Source organism: Xenopus laevis, chromosome 4L, assembly GCF_017654675.1.
Source record: "Xenopus laevis strain J_2021 chromosome 4L, Xenopus_laevis_v10.1, whole genome shotgun sequence".
Taxonomy (NCBI): Eukaryota; Metazoa; Chordata; class Amphibia; order Anura; family Pipidae; genus Xenopus; species Xenopus laevis.
Genome location: NC_054377.1, coordinates 144380691 through 144401148, shown reverse-complemented (window position 1 = coordinate 144401148; position 20458 = coordinate 144380691). Strand labels below are relative to the sequence as shown.

Sequence of the window (20458 nt, the reverse complement as noted above, 5' to 3'; positions counted from 1 at the left end):
AAGTGAAAATGAAGCCATAAAACATCTAGCGGCACGTGAGATCTCTCCGAGTAAGACTGATCCTCTCATCTGTCCTGTTTTCCAAGCGAATTCCTTCCTTTATTCCCTCGGCACAGGAAGGAAATTGATATGAGACCTTTATAAGGACATAAGGCCACATAAGCTTCTTTTTTAAAGCAAAACTTGTTCCCCATCATTGCTTTAGAATCCCGTGTGTAAGGAGCCTTAGCACGGCTCAGTATTAAAGATGTGTGGCCATCTGATACTTACGCAGGCAATTACAGTGACAAGATCAGGTTATCGCTCTGTCTGATTCTGTAATACACATGATGTAAAACTCATACACTTGATTCTCCCAAGCCCATTTCCCTGGATTCACTTTCAGGCAATTAATCATTTTGTCATCTACCTGCTAACCTTCTATTTTTGTCCACAAAGAACCTGTTTGGCAGCTTACACAATTACACACCACAAAATGACCCCGGCTTCCTTCTCGCAAGCTCTTCATTTTCTCATCGACCCATTTTTGTCCTCTTAGGAAGACTAACAAATGACAAAAGAGGTTCGGCTGGCGCATGATTTTTATGTTCCTCGTGCGCTGACCTTTCTCTGCAAGGAATACAAATACCCAGTATATAAGTCTATTAAGTGTGACGGATTCCTTATGCCGGAGGCACAATTATAAGGATGTGATTGAGGGAACCAAAAAATCAAAAGCTCTGCAAGAGGATATTTTTATTCAACAGAAAGCAGAGATAACCCTGGAATATTGTTTTCAAAGATCTATATGAAAAGTCGAAGTAGAACTCCACAGGCGATTTCAGTGCGATCCAACGAGCTGCTCAAAAATGCAGGCATCAACAAGTCGGATGCGATGGAAATAAGGTAAGCAACAGGATGGTCGGATGGTGTCGCTGCGTCTGCATCCAACAGTCGTGTTGCGTCGGATGCACGCTGCAACTTCATCCGGCATTTCCATCTCTTACCCTATTTACGCACATCCGAATTGACACCAGCGTTTTTGCGCAGCGTGTCGGATCGTGCCGAAATCACCTGTGGAGTTCTACCCTTGATTAGGGATGGGCGAATTTGACCCGTTTCGACAAAAATTCGCCTATGGGCGTCAAAAAAATTTTGTTGCGCGCCGAAATTGGTTTGACGCGCGTCTTTTTATTTTCACGCACAACGCCATACAAGTCTATGGGCATCATTTTTTTGCCGAAACAAGGCGAAAAAATTCGCCCATCCCTACCCTTGATCTGTAGTTATATAGTGTGAATGGACACCTTAACTTGGACCCACAACCAGCAAAGAATCTGCTTGAATATTAGCAACTCCCAGGATTCCATCGACGGCTTTTCTAACAACAAGGGCTCTATTTTGACGTAATTTCAATAACCAGTCTGGTGAAATGTTTTTTTTATGGTGTGGTGAAGAGCTTAGCCTCGGGTCCCAACCTGAAAGGCATCTAGGGTGAGATTGGGGGAAATGCCTGTTTGCTCTCCTAATGTCTCCCAGAAACAAAGCTTGAAGGTCAATTCAAGTGAGGTTTAGGGATGAACACATCCACTTGACTAAGTAATCTTAGACCTATGACAGAAGGATGATACACAAATGTATTTCATCTATAACCTTATAATAACCTAAGAAGGGCTCTAACTAAACACCGAGTACTTTAGGTTCCTTAAAGTATGTGTTGTTGTGTTCAGGTGTGGTCCTAGAGTTAAGTTGGTCATACATGGGCAGATAAAACAGCCAATGCTGTTTCACCAGACTGATTGAGCAGTATGTTGTCCCGTTTATGGGACTTGTCCTCTGGGTTTTTGACAGCACTGCAAACTGATATCTTCATACAATTAAAATGCCTTTATTAATTGAGTGCGTTCCAGCGAGAAGTCACCACCAAACCAGGTTCCTCTATGGAGCCTGTCCTGCCTGATTGATATTCGGCTGAAAATTGGCGAGATATTATTCAGACAGGACTGAAAAATTCCACTGGATGAGGAATGCCATGGCCCATGGAGTGTTGATGCCGGCATCTCCCAACAGTCTCATTTGCCCCAACTCATGGATTTTACCATATATGGCTAGCTTTAGTTAAATGGCAGACTGCGGACCCTCTAAATGTTACCTTTTGGTACTTTTCTCAGATGAAACAAGAGACATGGCCTCCATTAATGTATAAATTGTACAGTTGTTTTGTGATAAGAGTTTAGTAAACATTGGAGAACATTCTCAGTAGGATCTGAAGGTTCCTTATACCTTGTTTCCATTTAGGTGTGGTCTTAGAGTTAAGTTGGCCATACATGTGTTGATAAAAGCTTCCAACTTGGCCTCACCAGAAAGCCCATATCATGGTTGCCAGTAGCGCCTAAGTAAGGCAGACTGCTGGCCCATTTTGGTACATTTCACAGAGGAATCAGAGATATGGCCTCTATTAATGTATCAGTTGTACAGATGCTAGGTGATAAGAGTTTAATAAACCTTGGGGAGCATTCTCAGTAGGGGCTGAAGGACCTGAGCCAGTGTGTCTCCTCTGCTCAAGTACAGTATCTTCTCTATGCAGCCAACAATTTCAGACTCTCCAAATCTAATAAAATCTGTAACTTTTAGACCTCCCAGGACTATAGGGGACACAAGAGGTGTAAAGACTAAACAATTGTCAACTTTAGTAACCCCCTCTTCACCTCTTATTCCAGCCAGTATTTTCATATAATCATATCATGTATAATTTGACTTCCGCAGAGAAAGAAAATGATGTTCTACACACCAGTGGGAAGATCAGAAAGGGAATGAAAAACGCTAGGGCTGCCAAGACAATACTCATTTATTTGCTTCAAGTGTTTGTTAAAAAGGCAAATTGTCACTTCTAAAAGTATAGATGTGAAGTGGTGGACAGAAGACATTAAAAATATATTCCAGAAGACCAGCAGCATAGGATGGACCCAACGTTGAGGTTTCTTGTGGAACATTAACATTCTACATTGAACATTGTCAATGAAAGACTTGGCTGATGCACAAACAGGGAGAAGTTTGCCCAACTCAGTAACCCATAGCTACCAACCAGCAGTTAGATAGTACAGTAGTAAGTGGTCTTTTTAAGTTCTAATGGCCTACATTTTTCTTTTCTGGCCTACAAACATATATATCCTCCCCAGATATCGCCCTAATTGACCTCCAGGCTGGACTTCATGGTGTATCTAGGAGAACAAAGATGCATTCTCCCCACATCATTCACTAATTCCCCCAACCACTACTTCAATTTAGAATAACAGTGGCAAACATTTGAGTGGATTGCTGTGGATTACGCATAGGGCACACTTCTCCTATTTGGGAATAACCATATGTCTTATGGCACAGAGGTGTATGTATATATATATATATATATATATATATATATATATATGCAGTTGCTTATGTTTTGTACAGATTTTAAGGTCACGGACGGAATAGAGAAACATTCAAGCAGACATTTCTTAAAAATATTGATGTTTGAGCCCAACTTAACTGTCATATGTCTGACTGTAGGTATACAGGATAGTAGCCAGTTTGTTTATACAGTATTCGAAAAAACAAAAAGTGCTATTTTTTATAATGGCCATATCCTATATACTTACCTCCGAATATTAACAGGCACAACTCAATTTACCCACTTTGTGACTCAGGTGGGAAGGTATGTCATTATCTTAACAATGGGCACCCATGTGAGGACCAACATCCTACTGTAGCTCCTTGCTGTACAAAGTCAACAAAAAGAAGATGGTGACCAACTGGATGCCTATTCATGAAACTCCAAAAATTTGTAATGGCTATATAATTTTCACCAGCAGGAATAATCATTATGATTTTTTTTTTTTTTTTTAATAAAATTCAAAGTGAACACCCTTGGCACCTAGTGACCCTACAGTGCACAGAAGAAGTCTATTGGCTTTGAGCACCATATAAAACTTCATTTTTTGGCTCATACACTAGAAAAACATCCAGATTTGCACACAGAACCTACAGTTATTGTTTCATCCCCCGTATAAAATTAGTGACCAATTATACTTTAAATCAGGGATGTCCAACCTAAGGCCATCGAGATGCTGCTGAAGAACAGCCCTCAAACATCCACTGACAGTCCCCTGATGGACCAACCCTGCTTTAAATACTTACAATAATGACCCCCATAATCAATCATACTAGAAATTTAGAAATATAAACATTTGTGGGCTAAAATCAAGTACATTCATTATCACATGTTCCACTATCCCGATACTGAGTTTGTATTCCTGGTATAAACAGGCAAAGGTGGTTAATTCTTCGCTATGCTCGCCACCGCTTTCTTTGCTGCGTCATCCAGGTCGTTGGCAGAGGTAATGGGGAGCCCACTTTCTGCCAGAATTCGCTTGGCTTCGTGGACATTCGTTCCTAGGGGGAAAAATGTGATTATTAAAAAAGTTTCACTGGAACAGCACATTGGACATAAGGCAAACCCGTTGAGTTTGACTGCCATTTGTCTGCCACCATAAGTGTGTTATATTTTGCTTAAAATAATGATAATTTAAGTCATTTTTTAGAACTGCACTGTAGGCCCTCCAATCGATTAAACAGTCTCATTTACTCCTTCTGAGACCTAATTTGCTTTATGAGAATTTACAAAAACAAACAAAAAAGGGAAACTCGGTACCGAAGCCAGGAACAGATAATTGGGTCAGAAATTTCTACTGGTTTTTACATAGACACAAAATGTTACATAAAGTCCTTGTCAACAAGGCAGGAGAGGGCCCCAAATCATGCAGAACACATGGGGACCCCCATCGATGCACCTCCTTTTGGAGATGAAAGTCAGGTCTAGAATCTACTTTGGAGACATTCTACCAGAGCAGCAAATTCCTTCCCAAAAGATGATGCTTTCTGTCTGTTAAGACAAACAGAGAGGGGTCTGGTAGAAGGGTGGGACAGTCATAAAGATTGTGGGTGTTGCTATTGGATTAAGGGTGTGGCTTTTCCAGATCAAATCAATCCAGATCAAATGTGGAAGGAAGCAATCCATCATGTTCTTTTTTTGTAGTTTGCACCATGCACTTGTGATGTGTGGGTTGACCTAAAACCAATGGCAACCCGCGGGAGAAATTTGGCCAATCCTTGCAGGTCAGGGTTGGGTGCGTGTCAGACTGCCCCCACTGCATCCGAAGATCCCATCTTGGAACCAGAGGCAGCACATAGAGGTAGTGGGGAGGGAGAGAGAGAGAGAGAGAGAGAGAGATCGAATGCGGGTACTGGTCAGGTAACAGAAACATTTAGTGGGTTAGGGCCGAGTTGAGTTTTTCCTGAACCAGACATCACTAATGTGCACCTAACTACAGGTCTCTGTCCTCCAAAACAACTCCCCCCACTCAATTCACCCCCCCCCCATGAATACAGGAGGGAATAAATGGTTCCAAGGCACGGGGAGGCTCATAGACAAGTAAACTATAGAGCACCAGCGGGCACAGGCCACAACACAGTCTTGTATTAATGCCCTATAGCAGACACTAAGGACAGGGCTTCCTTGCAGCCTTTCATTCTCTGCACCAAGCACCGGAATTATAGTCCAGTTCACAGTGCAGCCAGACCAGGACCCAGTAAGTGCTTTTAGTAGGTGTGTGTTTTTGTGCCCCTTAGTGGTCTTCCATGCTATTTGTCTCTATCCAGCTTGCACAGCACACATGGGTTGTCAGGAAGAGGTCGGAGGTTTTTCTTTCACTACAGAAGTGAGTTGGGGTTGGGGTGGAATGGAGGCAAGTAAAGCTGCCGACAGATGAGTTGGCAGTTTATTTGCCCATGCGAAGGGCCATACGATGGGCTCCCCCAATCGATATCTAGCCGAAAATCACCCAGATCTCGATCAGGCAGATAAATCCCGTCGGATTGTGGCCGCATCTGTGCGTTTATGTGGTCCTGTAATCCAACTGGATCCAATATGATCCGATTGTTGGGACCTAGGGCCCACGATCGGTTCAGCCTGATATCGCCCACTTCAATGTGGTCATTGAAGCGAGTGGATCTCTACGTCAATGGCCACCGTTAGAATGCAAGCTGGAGAAGACATGGAGGGTGGTGCATAGATTCTCTGATTTGGAGAGGGACTTTCAGTTCCAAAATCCATTCCATGGAACACGTTGATGGAAAAGGTTGAATGACTCTGCCAGCCTAAAGAATCAGCAAATTAATTTTAGGGCCCCCAACATATCCAAAGAGTGTCCTGTTTTACCAATATTATGTTGAAATCGATTATTATTTGGGCCTTGTGGAGCCCCTTATACCTCCTGGGCAGGGTCTGCTTCCCCTGTAGTTACACCCCTGCTAAGAATGGAGCAGACATCATGGTTTCCTCTCAATCATTTCTGGGTAACATTATACAAATATATATTTATTTATGGCCAGTCAGAAGGTGTTTAGTTACCTATTTTATAGAAACCCAAATGAACTAACAGTCACAAAGGGGGAGGGGGTATCTTTCCCTTTAAATCTCAAGAGATGCCCCAATAATCATTCCTCTCATCTCTTCGGATTTAACAAAACCCCCCAAAACACAGCGTTGGATTCGGCCCATTCCTCCAAGAAAGAGCGATCTCTCTCGCAGAGGAAGGAAGTTTCTCACCCCCCATATAAGTGGAAGGTAAAGAATCCTCTCCTGAAGGTTCCAGATAAATAAAATTCTAAATTAACTGTTTAAATCATCGCCTTTCTCCCCGTTTGTTTGTGAAACCGCAGGTCTGCAGAGAAGAAGAATGTTCCCCTTGCTCTCTCCTTCCCTCCCTTGCCTGAGATTAGTCTTTCACAAGCTGCAATTAATGTCATCGCTGTATTTATATCTTTAATTCTCATCATTATGGCGGCGGCAGGACCCGGGGTGTAACACTACCCCCCAATATCATGCCGGGGATGTTCTAATCAGACGCCAGATGGACAAGTGATTTGTTTGCTTTTCGGAATGTACCACTCTGGTTGTAGTTCAACTGCAACTGCCAGCACCCTTCAGTTTATTAGGGTTGTGAAAACTATATTTTAGATTAAATTACAATTCTGAGATACTTTCCAAAGTTTTACAGATGATTTGTTTTTAAAATAAATGAAAATAAATCAGATATATTCGCCTTTCGTGACAAACCCTATGGCCTTTAGGAAAGTCAGTCTGATTTGTTGGCTCCTGTGAATTATCCCCTAGTAAGAGCAACAATTTCTTGATATATAAAGATATTTTTTTTGGCCACTGGGTGGCAGCAGAGAGCTGTATAAACCCGAGTGATCTGCTAAAATTCAATGGAAATTGCCAGTATGAAAGCAGAATAAGTTTAACTGTTAGTTCATTTCCCAGCACTGATGATTGGGACTGACCCTTGCCTGGCTGCTTCTCATTGTTAGGACAAAGAAGACTTATACAGGGAACTGTGAGTATCACTCATGTATTATAAGGGATAATGTACCCCCTACTGTAAATGATAAGGATATTAGAAGTCACTGAGGGGTTGTTCTGTGACCATATAAAGGCACAAGGCTGCAGGGTGAGTTATACAGGGACCTCTGAGTATCACTCATGTATTATAAGGGATAATGTAACCCCTACTGTAAATGATAAGGATATTAGAAGTCACTGAGGGGTTGTTCTGTGACCATATAAAGACACAAGGCTGCAGGCTGAGTTATATAGGGAACTCTGAGTATCACTCGTGTATTATAAGGGATAATGTACCCCCTACTGTAAATGATAAGGATATTAGAAGTCACTGAGGGGTTGTTCTGTGACCATATAAAGGCACAAGGCTGCAGGCTGAGTTATACAGGGAACTCTGAGTATCACTCATGTATTATAAGAGATAATTTTCTTCTTACTGTAATTTATGTATAATAGGAGTAAATAAGGAATTCTGAGATCAATTACATTTTAGTTTCAATAATAGCAAAATGCTTCTCTAAAATATCAGGAATAGTCTATTTCCCACATGATATTAAACCTACAAAGAAAAACAAGTCTTAGCTGTTAGGCCTCCTCTTATTTATCCAAGTAAATAGACACAATTAGAAAGTTACTGTTTTCAGTGGGATTAGTAATCCTCTCATCAAACATCTTGTAATTATTAAACAGTTTGCAGGAGAGATTTGCTGGGGAAATCCTACTAAATCAGGGATTTGCTTAAAAGTCCCTTGATAGGAACATCTGTAATTCACTATAAGAGGATCACAATCCTTCCGTATATTAATAATGAAGGGCTTGTGTAATTACTGTAGCAGTTGATCACATAACATTCTACATATACAGTAAATGGGATCCTTGTACTTTTTGCAGAAAATTAAATCTCAATTTGAAATCAAACGTTGCCGCATATGGCGTCTTTATTTTGGAGGAGAGGCGGGGCTTAATGGAAAGTAGGAGTATGAAGAGCGTAACTGGGCGTGGTCTTAGTTGCAGGGAGGAACAACAACTTGTAAAGAGTTTTGTTGCGTCACATTCCTACAGGATGATACCATGGTTCAACTGGCAGGGGTATTCCAAGATACCCATGAAAAGTGGGGGCACAGGCCAAAAATTATTCTCTTTCAGTATTTCTGTACTCTGCCGTACTCCCTTCTTCCTACCTCACATTTAACTTGCCTGTCTATTGCTTCAAGAGTTTCTTCCTCCCCTATGGGTTTGTTTTTTCTCCAGTTTTCCTCCACTTCACTTGCGTCTTTTCTCTTGCCTCCACCCATCTTTTTACTCCTCTAGGTTCTTGGTCTTTTCTTTCTTCGATTTTGCCCAATACCCACATTTCTTTTCTCCTCCTTTACTTCCCATATTTTTTTTCCTTTTCCGTACTTCCCATCTATAGTTCTTTCCCTATATCAATGATCCCTGACCAGTGGCTAATCATGAGTAACGTGTTCCTCTCCAACCCCTTTGGATGTTGCTCCCAGTGGCCTCAAAGCAGATGCTTATTTTTGAATTTCTGGCTTGGAGGAAAGTTTTGGTTGAATAAAAAACAGGTTTATGGCCAAACAGAGTCTCCTGTAGGCTGTCAGTCCATATAGGGCTACCAAATACAGCCCTCATTTGGCACCCCAGGAACATTTTTCATGCTTGTTTTGCTCCCCAACTCTTTGAACATCAGAATGTTGCTCACGGGTAAAAAAAAGTTTGCGGATCCAGGCACCATCTGATCCACCCCTTCTCCCTACTTTCTCTAATCTTAATCTCCTGTTCCCTTCTGCTCTATTCTGTTCAACCCACTTCCTTCGGCACTCCTTCCCCCCTTACCCACTTCCTGTATGATTTCCTTCTTCCCCCCAACTCCATTTATTTTGAGCTTGTGTCTAAATCTCCAAACATTCTGTTCTGCACTTTATCTATTCTTCTCTCCCCTCTGTCTATTTGATTTCCCTTCCTCTCTACTTTCTCTACCCACTCCTTAAGTGCTCCCATTCTAACCTTCCCACTTCCTTGATGCTTTCCTTTTTCCCCCCGACCCAATTCCTTTTAAGCTCATCACTCATCTCCAGATATTCTGCTCTTCTCTATCACTTCTTTTCCCACATATTTCTCCTGCTCAGTGTTGGACTGGCCCACAGGGATACCAGGAAAACTCCCGGTGGGCCCAGGTGTCAGTGGGCCCTTTTGCTTCTAACTATTTGGCCAATTTCATGGTCATTTCTTATTTATTTATGGGAAAAAATGCTTAACGATGGAAGAATAGACTAAGTAAATATAAAATACTAAGATAATACAGAGGTTGAGTGAGGAGAGGAGGAATAATAGTTTGGAAAGCGGGCCCACGGTCTAAGGTTTTCTGGTGGCCCCTGGTATCCCAGTCCAACACTGCTCCTGCTTCTTGCAGTATAAGTTTTACTTTACAATTCTCTATCCAACTGCATCATTTCACTTCTGTTCTCCCAGTTGCCACTTTTTTTCTGCCCTGAAAACAGTCTAATGCCCTACATGGCAAAAAGTTGGTCTGGACACGTGAACCTCGAAATGCTCTGCTTGGCTCCAACTGACCCGCACCAGTGAAATACTATAAAGACTGGAAAAATCCCCTTTTATCCACTTGTGCCGGTAAATTTAATATTAAACCTTATTTACTTGGTTTATAGAAGCAGAATCTGCAGCGTTTGTGGATGCAACTCGCACGTATTCTATCAATTTTGCAAAAGTCCAAGTATGTCACTGTGTACACGGCTGCCAGGATTTCTTCTCAACTCCCTTTGTGGTTGAGTTTGAAGAAAAAGACAGCTTTAGGCGAACAAAGGAGGAGATACAATATATAGAGAGAAGCAAAAGCTTGGCACTCGCACACAGTAACACAACTACAAGCCTCTACACCAGACATGTACATAAATATACAGTACCAGTAACAGTTGGCTTTGTATTCCATATAAAACATTCCTTAAGAGCTTTGATACATTGGCCAATTGAATGGAGAAGCGATGAAACAAATTCAGAACAGAAGAGTGCATGTGAGTTCTAACTTAATATATTGTTTAAAGGAGAAGGAAAGACATCGTACACATTTGGGAGTGCTAAATGTTAGGCACCCCCAAGTGATTGTATTGACTTACCTGAAACCCCGGGGCGTACTCCTATCAGCAGAAAACTGCACCGGCCCGGGGTTATACCAGTGAGCACCACGGAGCCGTCCATTTCTTCTTTCTTCAAATTTCCCGGGGCAAACGCATATGTGCAGTTTAACGAAATAGCGACTTTTTAGTTTGTTCTACTGGGCATGTGCAGCCACGTGAAGAAGGAGGAAGAAGCCGGAAGAAGAAGCCGGAAGATCACTCTGTGATGCTCACTGGTATAACCTCGGGCCAGCGCAGTTTTCTGCTGATAGGAGCACCGTCTCGGGGTTTCAGGTAAGACAACACAATCACTTGGGGGTGCCTAACATTTGTACAATACCTTTCCTTCTCCTTTAAAGGACCAGTAACATCAAATTTTTTTTTTAAAAAAAATTCGTTAGTACACAACGAATAAAAAACACCAAGGCAAATTATCGTTTAAAATCGCAAAGTCTTTATTAAGAAATAACTTACAAATACTCAGCTTCAGCTCCTCTTCAGAAAAGGCGACAGGGCGACCATCCATCCAGCGCTGCTCGATTTCTCCTCCCTGGCTCTTTGCTGCTGGATCCTGCCGGCTGCTGACTGATGCTCCAAACTCGCAAATGTTTCCAGAAGTGCCCCGAGCCTGCCAGCGCCTGAGTGCAGCGTCCTCACCCCCACAGCACAGAAGGTGGTACCCTGAGGGCCTCCGAGGGAAGTCGATTTACTCTCCGTGTATGTAACTGGCAGCCCAAGGTGTAGGATTGCTATATACTCGTGTCATACGTGTGTCCGACCCATCAGCCGACTCCCTTTTAGGTGCAAAGTCCTTTGACACTGAGGTCGCTGTGTTTTCCCTAAGATCGATGTGATGTACGAGGAGGAACCGCTGAAGGACTATTACACCTTAATGTTCATTGCTTATATCTACACCTGGAGAAGGGTAAGCAGCTCTGCTCGTCTTTTCTTGAGAACAGTGGCCACACCGCTTTACTCTCCGTGTCGCCTTTTCTGAAGAGGAGCAGAAGCTGAGATTTGTCAGTTATTTCTTAATAAAGACTTTGCGATTTTAAACTATAATTTGCCTTGGTGTTTTTTATTTGTTGTGTAGTAACGATTTTTTTTTAAAAAAAATTTGATGTTACTGGTCCTTTAACACAAACATTCTTTAAAAAGTAAGAAACATTGGCTACTTCTACTGGACGGCTGTGTATTTAGGCTGACATCACAATCAATATCACAGCAAAACTCCAAACACTGGAAATGTCGGAACTATCTGTCATACACACAAACTTTCAGCCAACATTTAAATAATTGTGATGGGAGGTATGGGCCAAGATGCTTGAGGGATCATCTTGAATTACAGATGCCAAAGAAAGTCTGGAATGGACTGGTATCAATGGGTATGGTAAAAAATGGCTGGACTATTAAATATTATATGTTGAGAGTTGGAATTAACCGTCCTGAACCTTCATCTACATATCTGCTCAAAGGCTTTATGACTATGGCATGTTAAGCTTTTTATAGAATGTTGCTACAAAACAACCCTTGACTCACCACAACTGCAAGAGCCTACAGTGGGGCCTATCCAGTGAACATTGTGTCAATACGAAAATGTGACAACACTGGGTTTGGAGACAGGGTCACCTAATATTAGCTGGGCAATTTAAGTACTGTACTTCTGCTCCAGGTAAACACCTTTCTAACCAGCTGCGTGATCCACTGGTGCTGCCACGCCATGAGGTCCACTCAGTGCCAGAACCTCCTCTGCCCCAGCGTGTACCTTGGTCTCACCTTTTACAGAATACCTGCAAAGTGGTCGGGTTTAGGGCAAAAAGTTCCCAATTCACTGGCAGTGCGAGTACCCGACAAATGCAGACTTGAGCCTTTTTACCCTCCCCTGTAGTTGTGGTAGTTTTTTTTCTATTTCTGTGCAGATTTGGCACCGGAGTGACGGCACTTTTTTGTGTCCCTGGGTCAGAAGGTAAGTTGACCTATTGCGAGTCTGGTAGCGAATCAGTGGTGGAAAATTGAGGGTTGCAGGTCTAGGTAGAGGGTATGGGGCAGGTACAGGTATAAGAAAATGGACCCAGGCAGGACTCTATCTACTGCATTTTTGGCTCCCAGAGGACAGTTTAGGTACAGGTTGAAAATAAAGGAAAATAAAAAAAGACTTGAATTTCAAAAAAGAAAGTTTATAAAAAAAAAAAAATCTCAGATCTACTGAAAGTCTCTGTGAAAAGTGCATGTGACATTTGATAAGAACAGTTTCTTCACATCTCTCAGACTTCCCAGCATCACTAGGTAAGCAAGTGCATTATATCTGCCTGGTTTGCTCAAGTCATTAGAAGGTAGGGAGACGCTAGATATTCTCTTTGATCTCGCCAAACAGAAATTTCACAGGAACGCTTTGAGAAATAATTTGGCGCTACGTTTTCATGACATATTTTGATAGCGTTGTGACAGCAAATTAATGTTCGTTTTAAAAACCCCTGATTACACACTAAAAACGACTAATGTTTGGAGAAAAACCTTAAAAAGACTTCACGGGGGTTTATTGTTTTAATGAGACTACAAAAGGAGACGCCACATGAAATCTAGACACAAATATGCAACGAGACAATAAAGGGATATGTTCCGTAAAGGAAAAGTATCTGTTCTTTAAGGTTCAAATGACAGATTTAAAAAAAATAATATAATATTTAATGAACTTTCGTCCCTTCCACACCAGAACCAAACCAGTTTGAACCCCAAAATCCTGAGGACAAAAATGTCTTTCCTGTAAAAGACGGCTCATACAGAGCAAGCGCGGGTAAACTCAATTACACTTCAACCATATACTCTCCGTGTCTACAGTCACTCGCAAGAAAAGATCTATCCACAGAGGATGGCGCCCATCAAACTGTTGCGTTACTGTGCTTATTCTTAACACATAACAAAAAGGGGTGAAATTTGGGGAGCCAAAAGGGTATGGTTCTGTTGAGGTAAGGAAGGACTCCCCAGAAATACTAATATTTTTGTTCTCTTTTAAAATTATCATCCTCTCCTTCTAGAAAATATAGAGAGAACAGCATTTACCAAAAAGAAGTTTGTTAACAAGATTGTTCACCTTTAAACTATATTTTAGTCTGACGTAGAGAGCAATATTCTGAGACAATGTTTGGGTTATTTAGCTTTTTATTCAGCAACATGCGTTAAGGTGGTCATACACATAGAGATCCGCTAATAAGGCGATGGCGCCAAATGAGCGGATCTCTCCCCGATATGCCAACCTTGAGGTGGGCAATATCGGGCTGATCCGATCGTGGGCCCTAGGGCCCAGCGATCGGATCATAATGAAGGATAAATGGGCGGTCTAATCACAGGTCCGCATCAATGAACAGATGCGATCCACAATCCAACGGGATTTTTAGTCCCATCCGATCGACATCTGACGACTTTCGGCCAGATATCGATCGGGGAAGCCCGTCGGAGGGCCCCCTTCATGGGCTAATAAGCTGCCGACTCGCTCCGTCTGCATCTTTTATCGGGCCGTTTATGGCCACCTTTACACCGAGCACTGGCGAGTTTTTTATTACTCAGTCACATTGTCTATGGGGGGACTTGATTTCAAATGCACTACAAAGGAAGGTAATTATTCACAGGTGTATGTTTGTTGGCTGGTGCTTAAAAGCTCCCTCCACTAGAGATCCTGAGCTAAGGGTAAGTGCGCAATGGTCTTACTACTCGGTCACATTGGTTGCTGGGGGATTGATTTTAAATGCACTACAAACTTAGAATGCTCATAAATAGTGTAGGACTCACGTACAATGAGGGGCATTGACGTGGCACGGGAGCTTGCATATTTTGGCCAAAGTGTGGTACTAACACTATTTTTTGTAATAAATATTGATGTGAATAAGACTGGAATATGAATAAGAGAGGTCATGAATAGAAAGACGAGTAATAAAAAACAAGAATAATACATTTGTAGCCTTACAGAACTTTTTTTTTTTTTTTTTTTTTAAGATGGGGTCATTGACCCCCATTTGAAAGCTGGAAAGAGTCAGAAGAACAAAAAATAATTCAAAAACTACAAAAACAAAATAAATAAAAAATAAAGACCAATAGAAAACCATGGCAAATTTATAGCATGCTAAAAGTTAACTTAATGGTGAACCACCGCTATAATTAGTGCGAGTTTATGCAATAACCTTTAGCCGCCAATCAGATATAAGCTTTCATAGTTCTACTGCTTTCACAGTTCTTTGCCAAATCCCTATTTGATTTGTATCCAGAACCCCAAAGTGCAAAATGACTGACATCTAACCAATCATATATCTTTTTGATACCAACCCCAGGCTGCTGGGCAGGTATCTCTTGTTTAACGTCTACAGTTAGATTAAAGTAGGAAAAAAAAGTCAGGAGAGGTCTCTGGATATATTAATTCTCAGGGGCCCCATTGCATGTGATGGCGTGATCTGCAGGTTGTGACCCGAATTAGGCAGTGTTTGGTTGGATCGTGGGCATGGTTTATCTTAAAGCGGTGCCTGGGTGGATCAGGACAATGGTTGTGAATACAAAGGACATTTTTCTAAATTAGGGAGGGCCCGGTTAACTTAGAAGTATGGGGCCCTATGATTCATGATGGTGGCCCTGGTTAAATCTCTGAATGTTCTAACGCTTGACAGAGAAGTCCCTTAACCCCAGAACCATGTCTCCAAGGGACATCCTACAAGCCTTCTGTTGTAATGGATCAGAATGACTTTAAGGCCATTCCTCGTTTTATATTTCACCCTTCGCAAATCTTTTATTGCTCTCCCCCCTTCTGCAGAGCACTTTGTCACTTGCTAAATAAAACGTGTTAATAGAGACACTTAATGCCTACCTTCTAGTCTGACCACCAAGGGAACCTTCAGTTCAAGCTCTCTGCAGGCCTTCGTTATCCCATTAGCTATAATTGCGCAGTTAACAATCCCTCCGAATATGTTGACAAGGATCGCTTCAACCTGGAAAACACAAGGTTTCAACATTAGTTGGTGGAATTATTACACAGAGACACTGGCGCAACGTACCATTTTCAAACTCAAGAACTCGGCTTTGGAAATGGGTGGGAGGATAAAAAGAGAGGCTTAAAAATAGCATGAAAGCAGCCTGCCAACAGAGGAGAACTGAGACACAAGAGTAATTCAGAACGTGCCTCCCTGAGGATTCTACAGTGCTATATAAAAAATATACACATATATTAAAATGCTCATTGTTTCATTACAAGGCTGCAGTATTCTTGCATATATGGAGATCGCCTTTGCTAGGCACTAGCAACTAGGTCTCTCAGATCTCCATTCTCCTGTCATAGACTCCCTGGGGGTCTGATTAGAAATGACACTATGGCTCTTTCTTTTTTGGCAGGTGCCAACTGGTACTGTAAGGACTACCTAGATTTCAATGAAGGAACAAGTAAAAAACAGTCTTGCATTAATTCCCCAGAAGAGTATAACTATCAATTATTGCTATTTTAGGCAAGCTGTTCCCCGGTAATGGACGCTCGCTTCATGAATTTTTAGGTCAATGGGGAAAGTCCTGCAATTGAGCTGCGACAGTGAGCTGTATGATTAGGCCCGGAATGGCAATCTGTGGGTTCTGGCCAGAGGGGCTGCTATAAGGGGCCATAGAAAGTCAGTATTTAGTGGGCTGGTGGGAGCAGTTTGGGCCTCTATGTGGGCTGTTTGGGACTCTATGTGGGCTGATTGGGCCTCTGTGTAAGTGAATTCCAGGGCTTATTTTAATTCTCAGTCCGGACCTGTGTATGATGCACATCAAGGAGGTTCTCGAATATTGTGGGCCACCAGAAGAAGTCTATTCCTGGGAAGCTGAGGTCATTTGAAAAGCTTGAAGAGTTGAAAAAGGTCCCAAGACAAATAACTCGCATAACTTAACAAGGACTGGAAGAAGCCCAAGTGCACCGCCCTGAGCCTTCAGCTAGGGGATCAAACTGTGTTGGTATAGAGCAGGCACTCGAAGAATAGTCTTCCAAGATCACTTTGAAAAGAATACGTTTAGCCCTTGGTCACTTTGCTGTTGGTGTGCCACCATACTTGACTAGTTGTATTACTAAATAGAAGGGTAGAGTAATGGGACAATGTCTTGATGCTCATAAGGACAGTTTATAAAGGCCACTCGCTATCCAAGTTTTCTAGATATACTTCTACTCCATATAATAAGATACATATAGAACATTCATTATCTTCATTCACAACAGTGACTGGAGGCTGCCATATTGCTTTCATGAATATCAGTATAAGCAGTGTAACTGTAGTGCTCCCATACAAAAAAACATGTCGCATGTCATCGCTTAAGGTTAGGGCTTTTGGTTTGTTTGCACCCAGAAGTATTGTTTTTGCTCAGGTGCAGGCAGACCCGGTGGATTTCGGTGCCGAAATGAGACATTTTGTGCCAAAATCAGACCACAGTTAAAGGGCTAGTGCTGCAGCAGGGCAGCAGATTCTCCGATGTACTACATCGTCTGGCCCAGTCTAAAGATTAACTGTATGCCGTGAAGTGGCGGTCATAATCTTGCACTTGTGATATGACAACTCTGATACTGCAGTATAATTATTTACAGGTCCATATCAAATGTACAACGGCTGTTTATTATATTGACATTTACAACTCAGAAATGTGTTTACTCTTTATAAAAGCTTAATAAAAATGAGTAATAAACGTGTTCCATCAGGCAGCAGATTAAACTTACTCAACCTCCCAGGCGAAGCTTACAGAGAAGATGCAAACAATGCCAACCGACATTCAGTTTTATTATAGGGTTCAGTAATTCCTAGTCTGGTCTTCCCGTAACGCAGAGCTTTATGGATGAAGGATTCCTCGTCTGTGCATTGATAATATCTGGGATCTTCTCACCAGACAAAACGTAATTTGTGCGACTATATCAGGGTGTAAATGACCAGGTTTAACCTTCTAAAGAGCTACATTGAGTTCAAGAGACATGGGCTATATGTTGCACAAGCCTGCCTTATAAACAATGGGATGATTACAGGTTTATTAGCAAATCCCCTGCAATATAAATCACTCTGGAGAACAAAGGTGATCAAGGGCCTTATCATAGGTCACTTGGTGGCACCCGACTGCTTTACAGCTTCATCAGGGGAGAATTTACATCCACATCTGTGCGCGGTGATAGTCATGGTATTTGCAGGAAAGGTACAATGAAAAACCTAAATATCTGCAACTGTCACCTGTGCTGTAACTGCCTAATGTATGGGAGGAAAATGGGCCCTTTATCCCCTTTTATGGCATCACTGTCACAAAAGCTCCTTTAATCAGCAGCCTGGACAGGTTGTGTGATACCAGAGCTGCTCACAAGTTATAGCCCCCGTCATGCGTCTTTTCTCCACCATTCCCAGGGCGCTTGGCAGGAAGATGCAGCTCCTTTTGTTTATAATTTAAGTGCTGGATTTAATGTCCGGATGATTTATTTCCCCGTTGGGATGAAACCGGAGCAGATATATTTTTGCTGGAATTGTGATGGGATTCTGCAGATAATTAGCTCGGTATAAGGCAGCTCTGGAGATAATGGTGGCACCATCTAAGCACAGTTTTTAACCTGTGCATTATTCAACATCCATCCACCTTCACCGATTGCACAGAAATGCATAATGAAAGTTACTTCGAAATATTATAGACAATGTCAGTTGGGCGAGATATCTTAAAAACAAGGGGGTGGGATTACAAGGGAAACCCAAGGGAGAAGTCCAATGGGTAGTTTTGTTGAGGACACAACTGAAGTGCACTGTAGGTTATCCCATAAAAGTATTTGCTTTCATTCTGAGTCTGACCGCTTTCTTGATAGGAGAGAAAATATTTGGCTTGACATGATACTCAGGGCAGTCAGAATGACTCTTCCATTTTACTCTGTGGGTTAGATAGGATTCACTATACTGCTAAATACAACAATTATGGCTTTGTTTATGGCTACAATAAATAGAAGTGTGCCTTGTTACCTCCATGTGTACTTTAGGTATATCTTTACCCACCAATAGCTATTAGGAAGCCATGACAGGTTGATAGGGTTGCTTGACAGCAGCTGAAGTCCCCCTGTGCACTCTAAAACATGAAATGGAAGTGTAGCTGCTGAAAAGGAAAGGTTTCCAAATGCAAGATTACATTCAGGACACAGGGACAGGTAGGTCTTGGCTTATCCTGGCTCATGGATGTATTTATTAGAGACCACAGTGATTTTGTCTCTATGAAAAAGATACATGCATTCAAAAGACACCTATAAACTATATTGCGTACTCGACCGTGGGTTGGCACTAGAATTGGAGCCAACATCAAAGGGTACTAAAATCAGTGGTCCCACAAATAAAAAAAAAAGTAAAGAGGTTGGGGCTTGTGGTGTGTGGGGATTGGGCATGATGTGACGTTGCCTGGGTTGATTGGGGGAGCAGTTGTGCATGCAGAGGCTTTTTTTTTTTATTGAGGTTCTTTGAAGCTGTTGGCATAGCTTTGTCCAGGAGTCCCAATTGGTTATAAAGCGGGGCCCCGTGGATGGAAGGGCCCTGCTAACTTTTGTGACCCAGAGTGGTATAACCAACCAGGGTGGCACAAATTACATACATATCCTTGCCCTGAAGACTGGGTACGTAGACAAATCTGCCCAAGTTGTCAATTTAAGACCTAATTTTAACTCAATTTAACCTGCCTAACTGCTAGTTGATCCAGAGGAAGGCAAAAACCCCAATTTGAAGCCTCTCCAATTTGCCTCCGAAGTGGAAAAAAAAAAATCTTTCCTGACTCCAAAATGGCAATTATCAAACTCCTACCTGTACAGTTTTTGTGCATTCACCAGTATAGATGAGAAGCAGCCTTTGATATACACCCAGTTTGTCACCGATACGGCTAATAGGATCACAGGTTGCCGGTCACGTCTATTTATTTGTAGATATTAAAAGGTCAAATGCATTAAAAGGATCTTTGAATCTTTGGAAGTGGCTTCCTGCTGAAGTGGATAAAGAACTACACAAACAGTTGCCTGGCTGCCCCAAAGGGGAATCAAAGATGACTTCAGGCAACGACTTGCTCTCAGGTGCAACATGAAACGTGGGGACATCTGCCTCAAGGTCGCTATTAGGCATCAAATCAGTTTGGGGACGTTGGTTTCCCATCGGATAACACTTTTGTGCTCGCTTGAAAACAACAACAGCGTGGCGACGAGACGATTAGTTCTGCCCAGGTGACCAAGCGAGAGAAATGGGAGAATTTGCAAATCATTTGAATCCTCTATTGAGTTGCTACAGTTGTGAATTACATAATAGTTTCCCTTTTGTACTGAACAAAGGCAAGCGGAACCATTTCATTTTACAGAACAGAAATGCGCTAAACAAATGATATGCAAAATGCTGTTTTGTAAACACTAAAATTATCCAGAGGGACCTTCGTTTGGGTTTGTTTTGTGGAAAACAGATGGCAAACAGTTTAATCTGAAGCTGGAGTTAGCTAGGGCCGCCGAGCAATGCAGGAAGTCTGGGGGAGAAAATAATATAAATTAGGGGTATACAAAATAGTACCCCCTCTAGGCCTTGTTAAACTCCCAGACTCTTGGAGCTGTCAGAGGCCTTGTAGGCAAGTAAAAAGTCTTTAGGTAGAATTACGCATATGTAACAGTGTCTAGTCTGTACTTTAAGGCAAAAGGCCCATCCAATTATGCTTCAATCTTGTAAGAAATATCTACCATACCTCCAAGTCATTAGTTCAGACACTATAAAGGATTTGTGAGTGTGTTTATTTATCCTACCTGACGAAGGGGCACGCCCCCCTGAAACGTTGTATTGTTGGATTGACATTAAACACGGGAGCAATCCCTTGAGCATGTACGTGTGCTGGAGTTACTTTGTGTATATTTATCCTTGTGCAATATACCCTAATC

General features: G+C 42.0%; 1 protein-coding gene across 1 annotated transcript in view; it reads right to left on the bottom strand.

The window, feature by feature from the left end:
* Positions 1 to 3845: 3845 nt before the first annotated feature.
* The window catches only part of suclg2.L (succinate-CoA ligase, GDP-forming, beta subunit L homeolog), a 154759-nt gene continuing 138146 nt past the window's right edge, over positions 3846 to 20458 (bottom strand). Inside the window, 2 exon segments of the mRNA NM_001096439.1 lie at positions 3846 to 4410; positions 15407 to 15527. Coding sequence (NP_001089908.1) covers positions 4295 to 4410; positions 15407 to 15527 — 237 coding nt within the window. The 3' untranslated portion in view covers positions 3846 to 4294.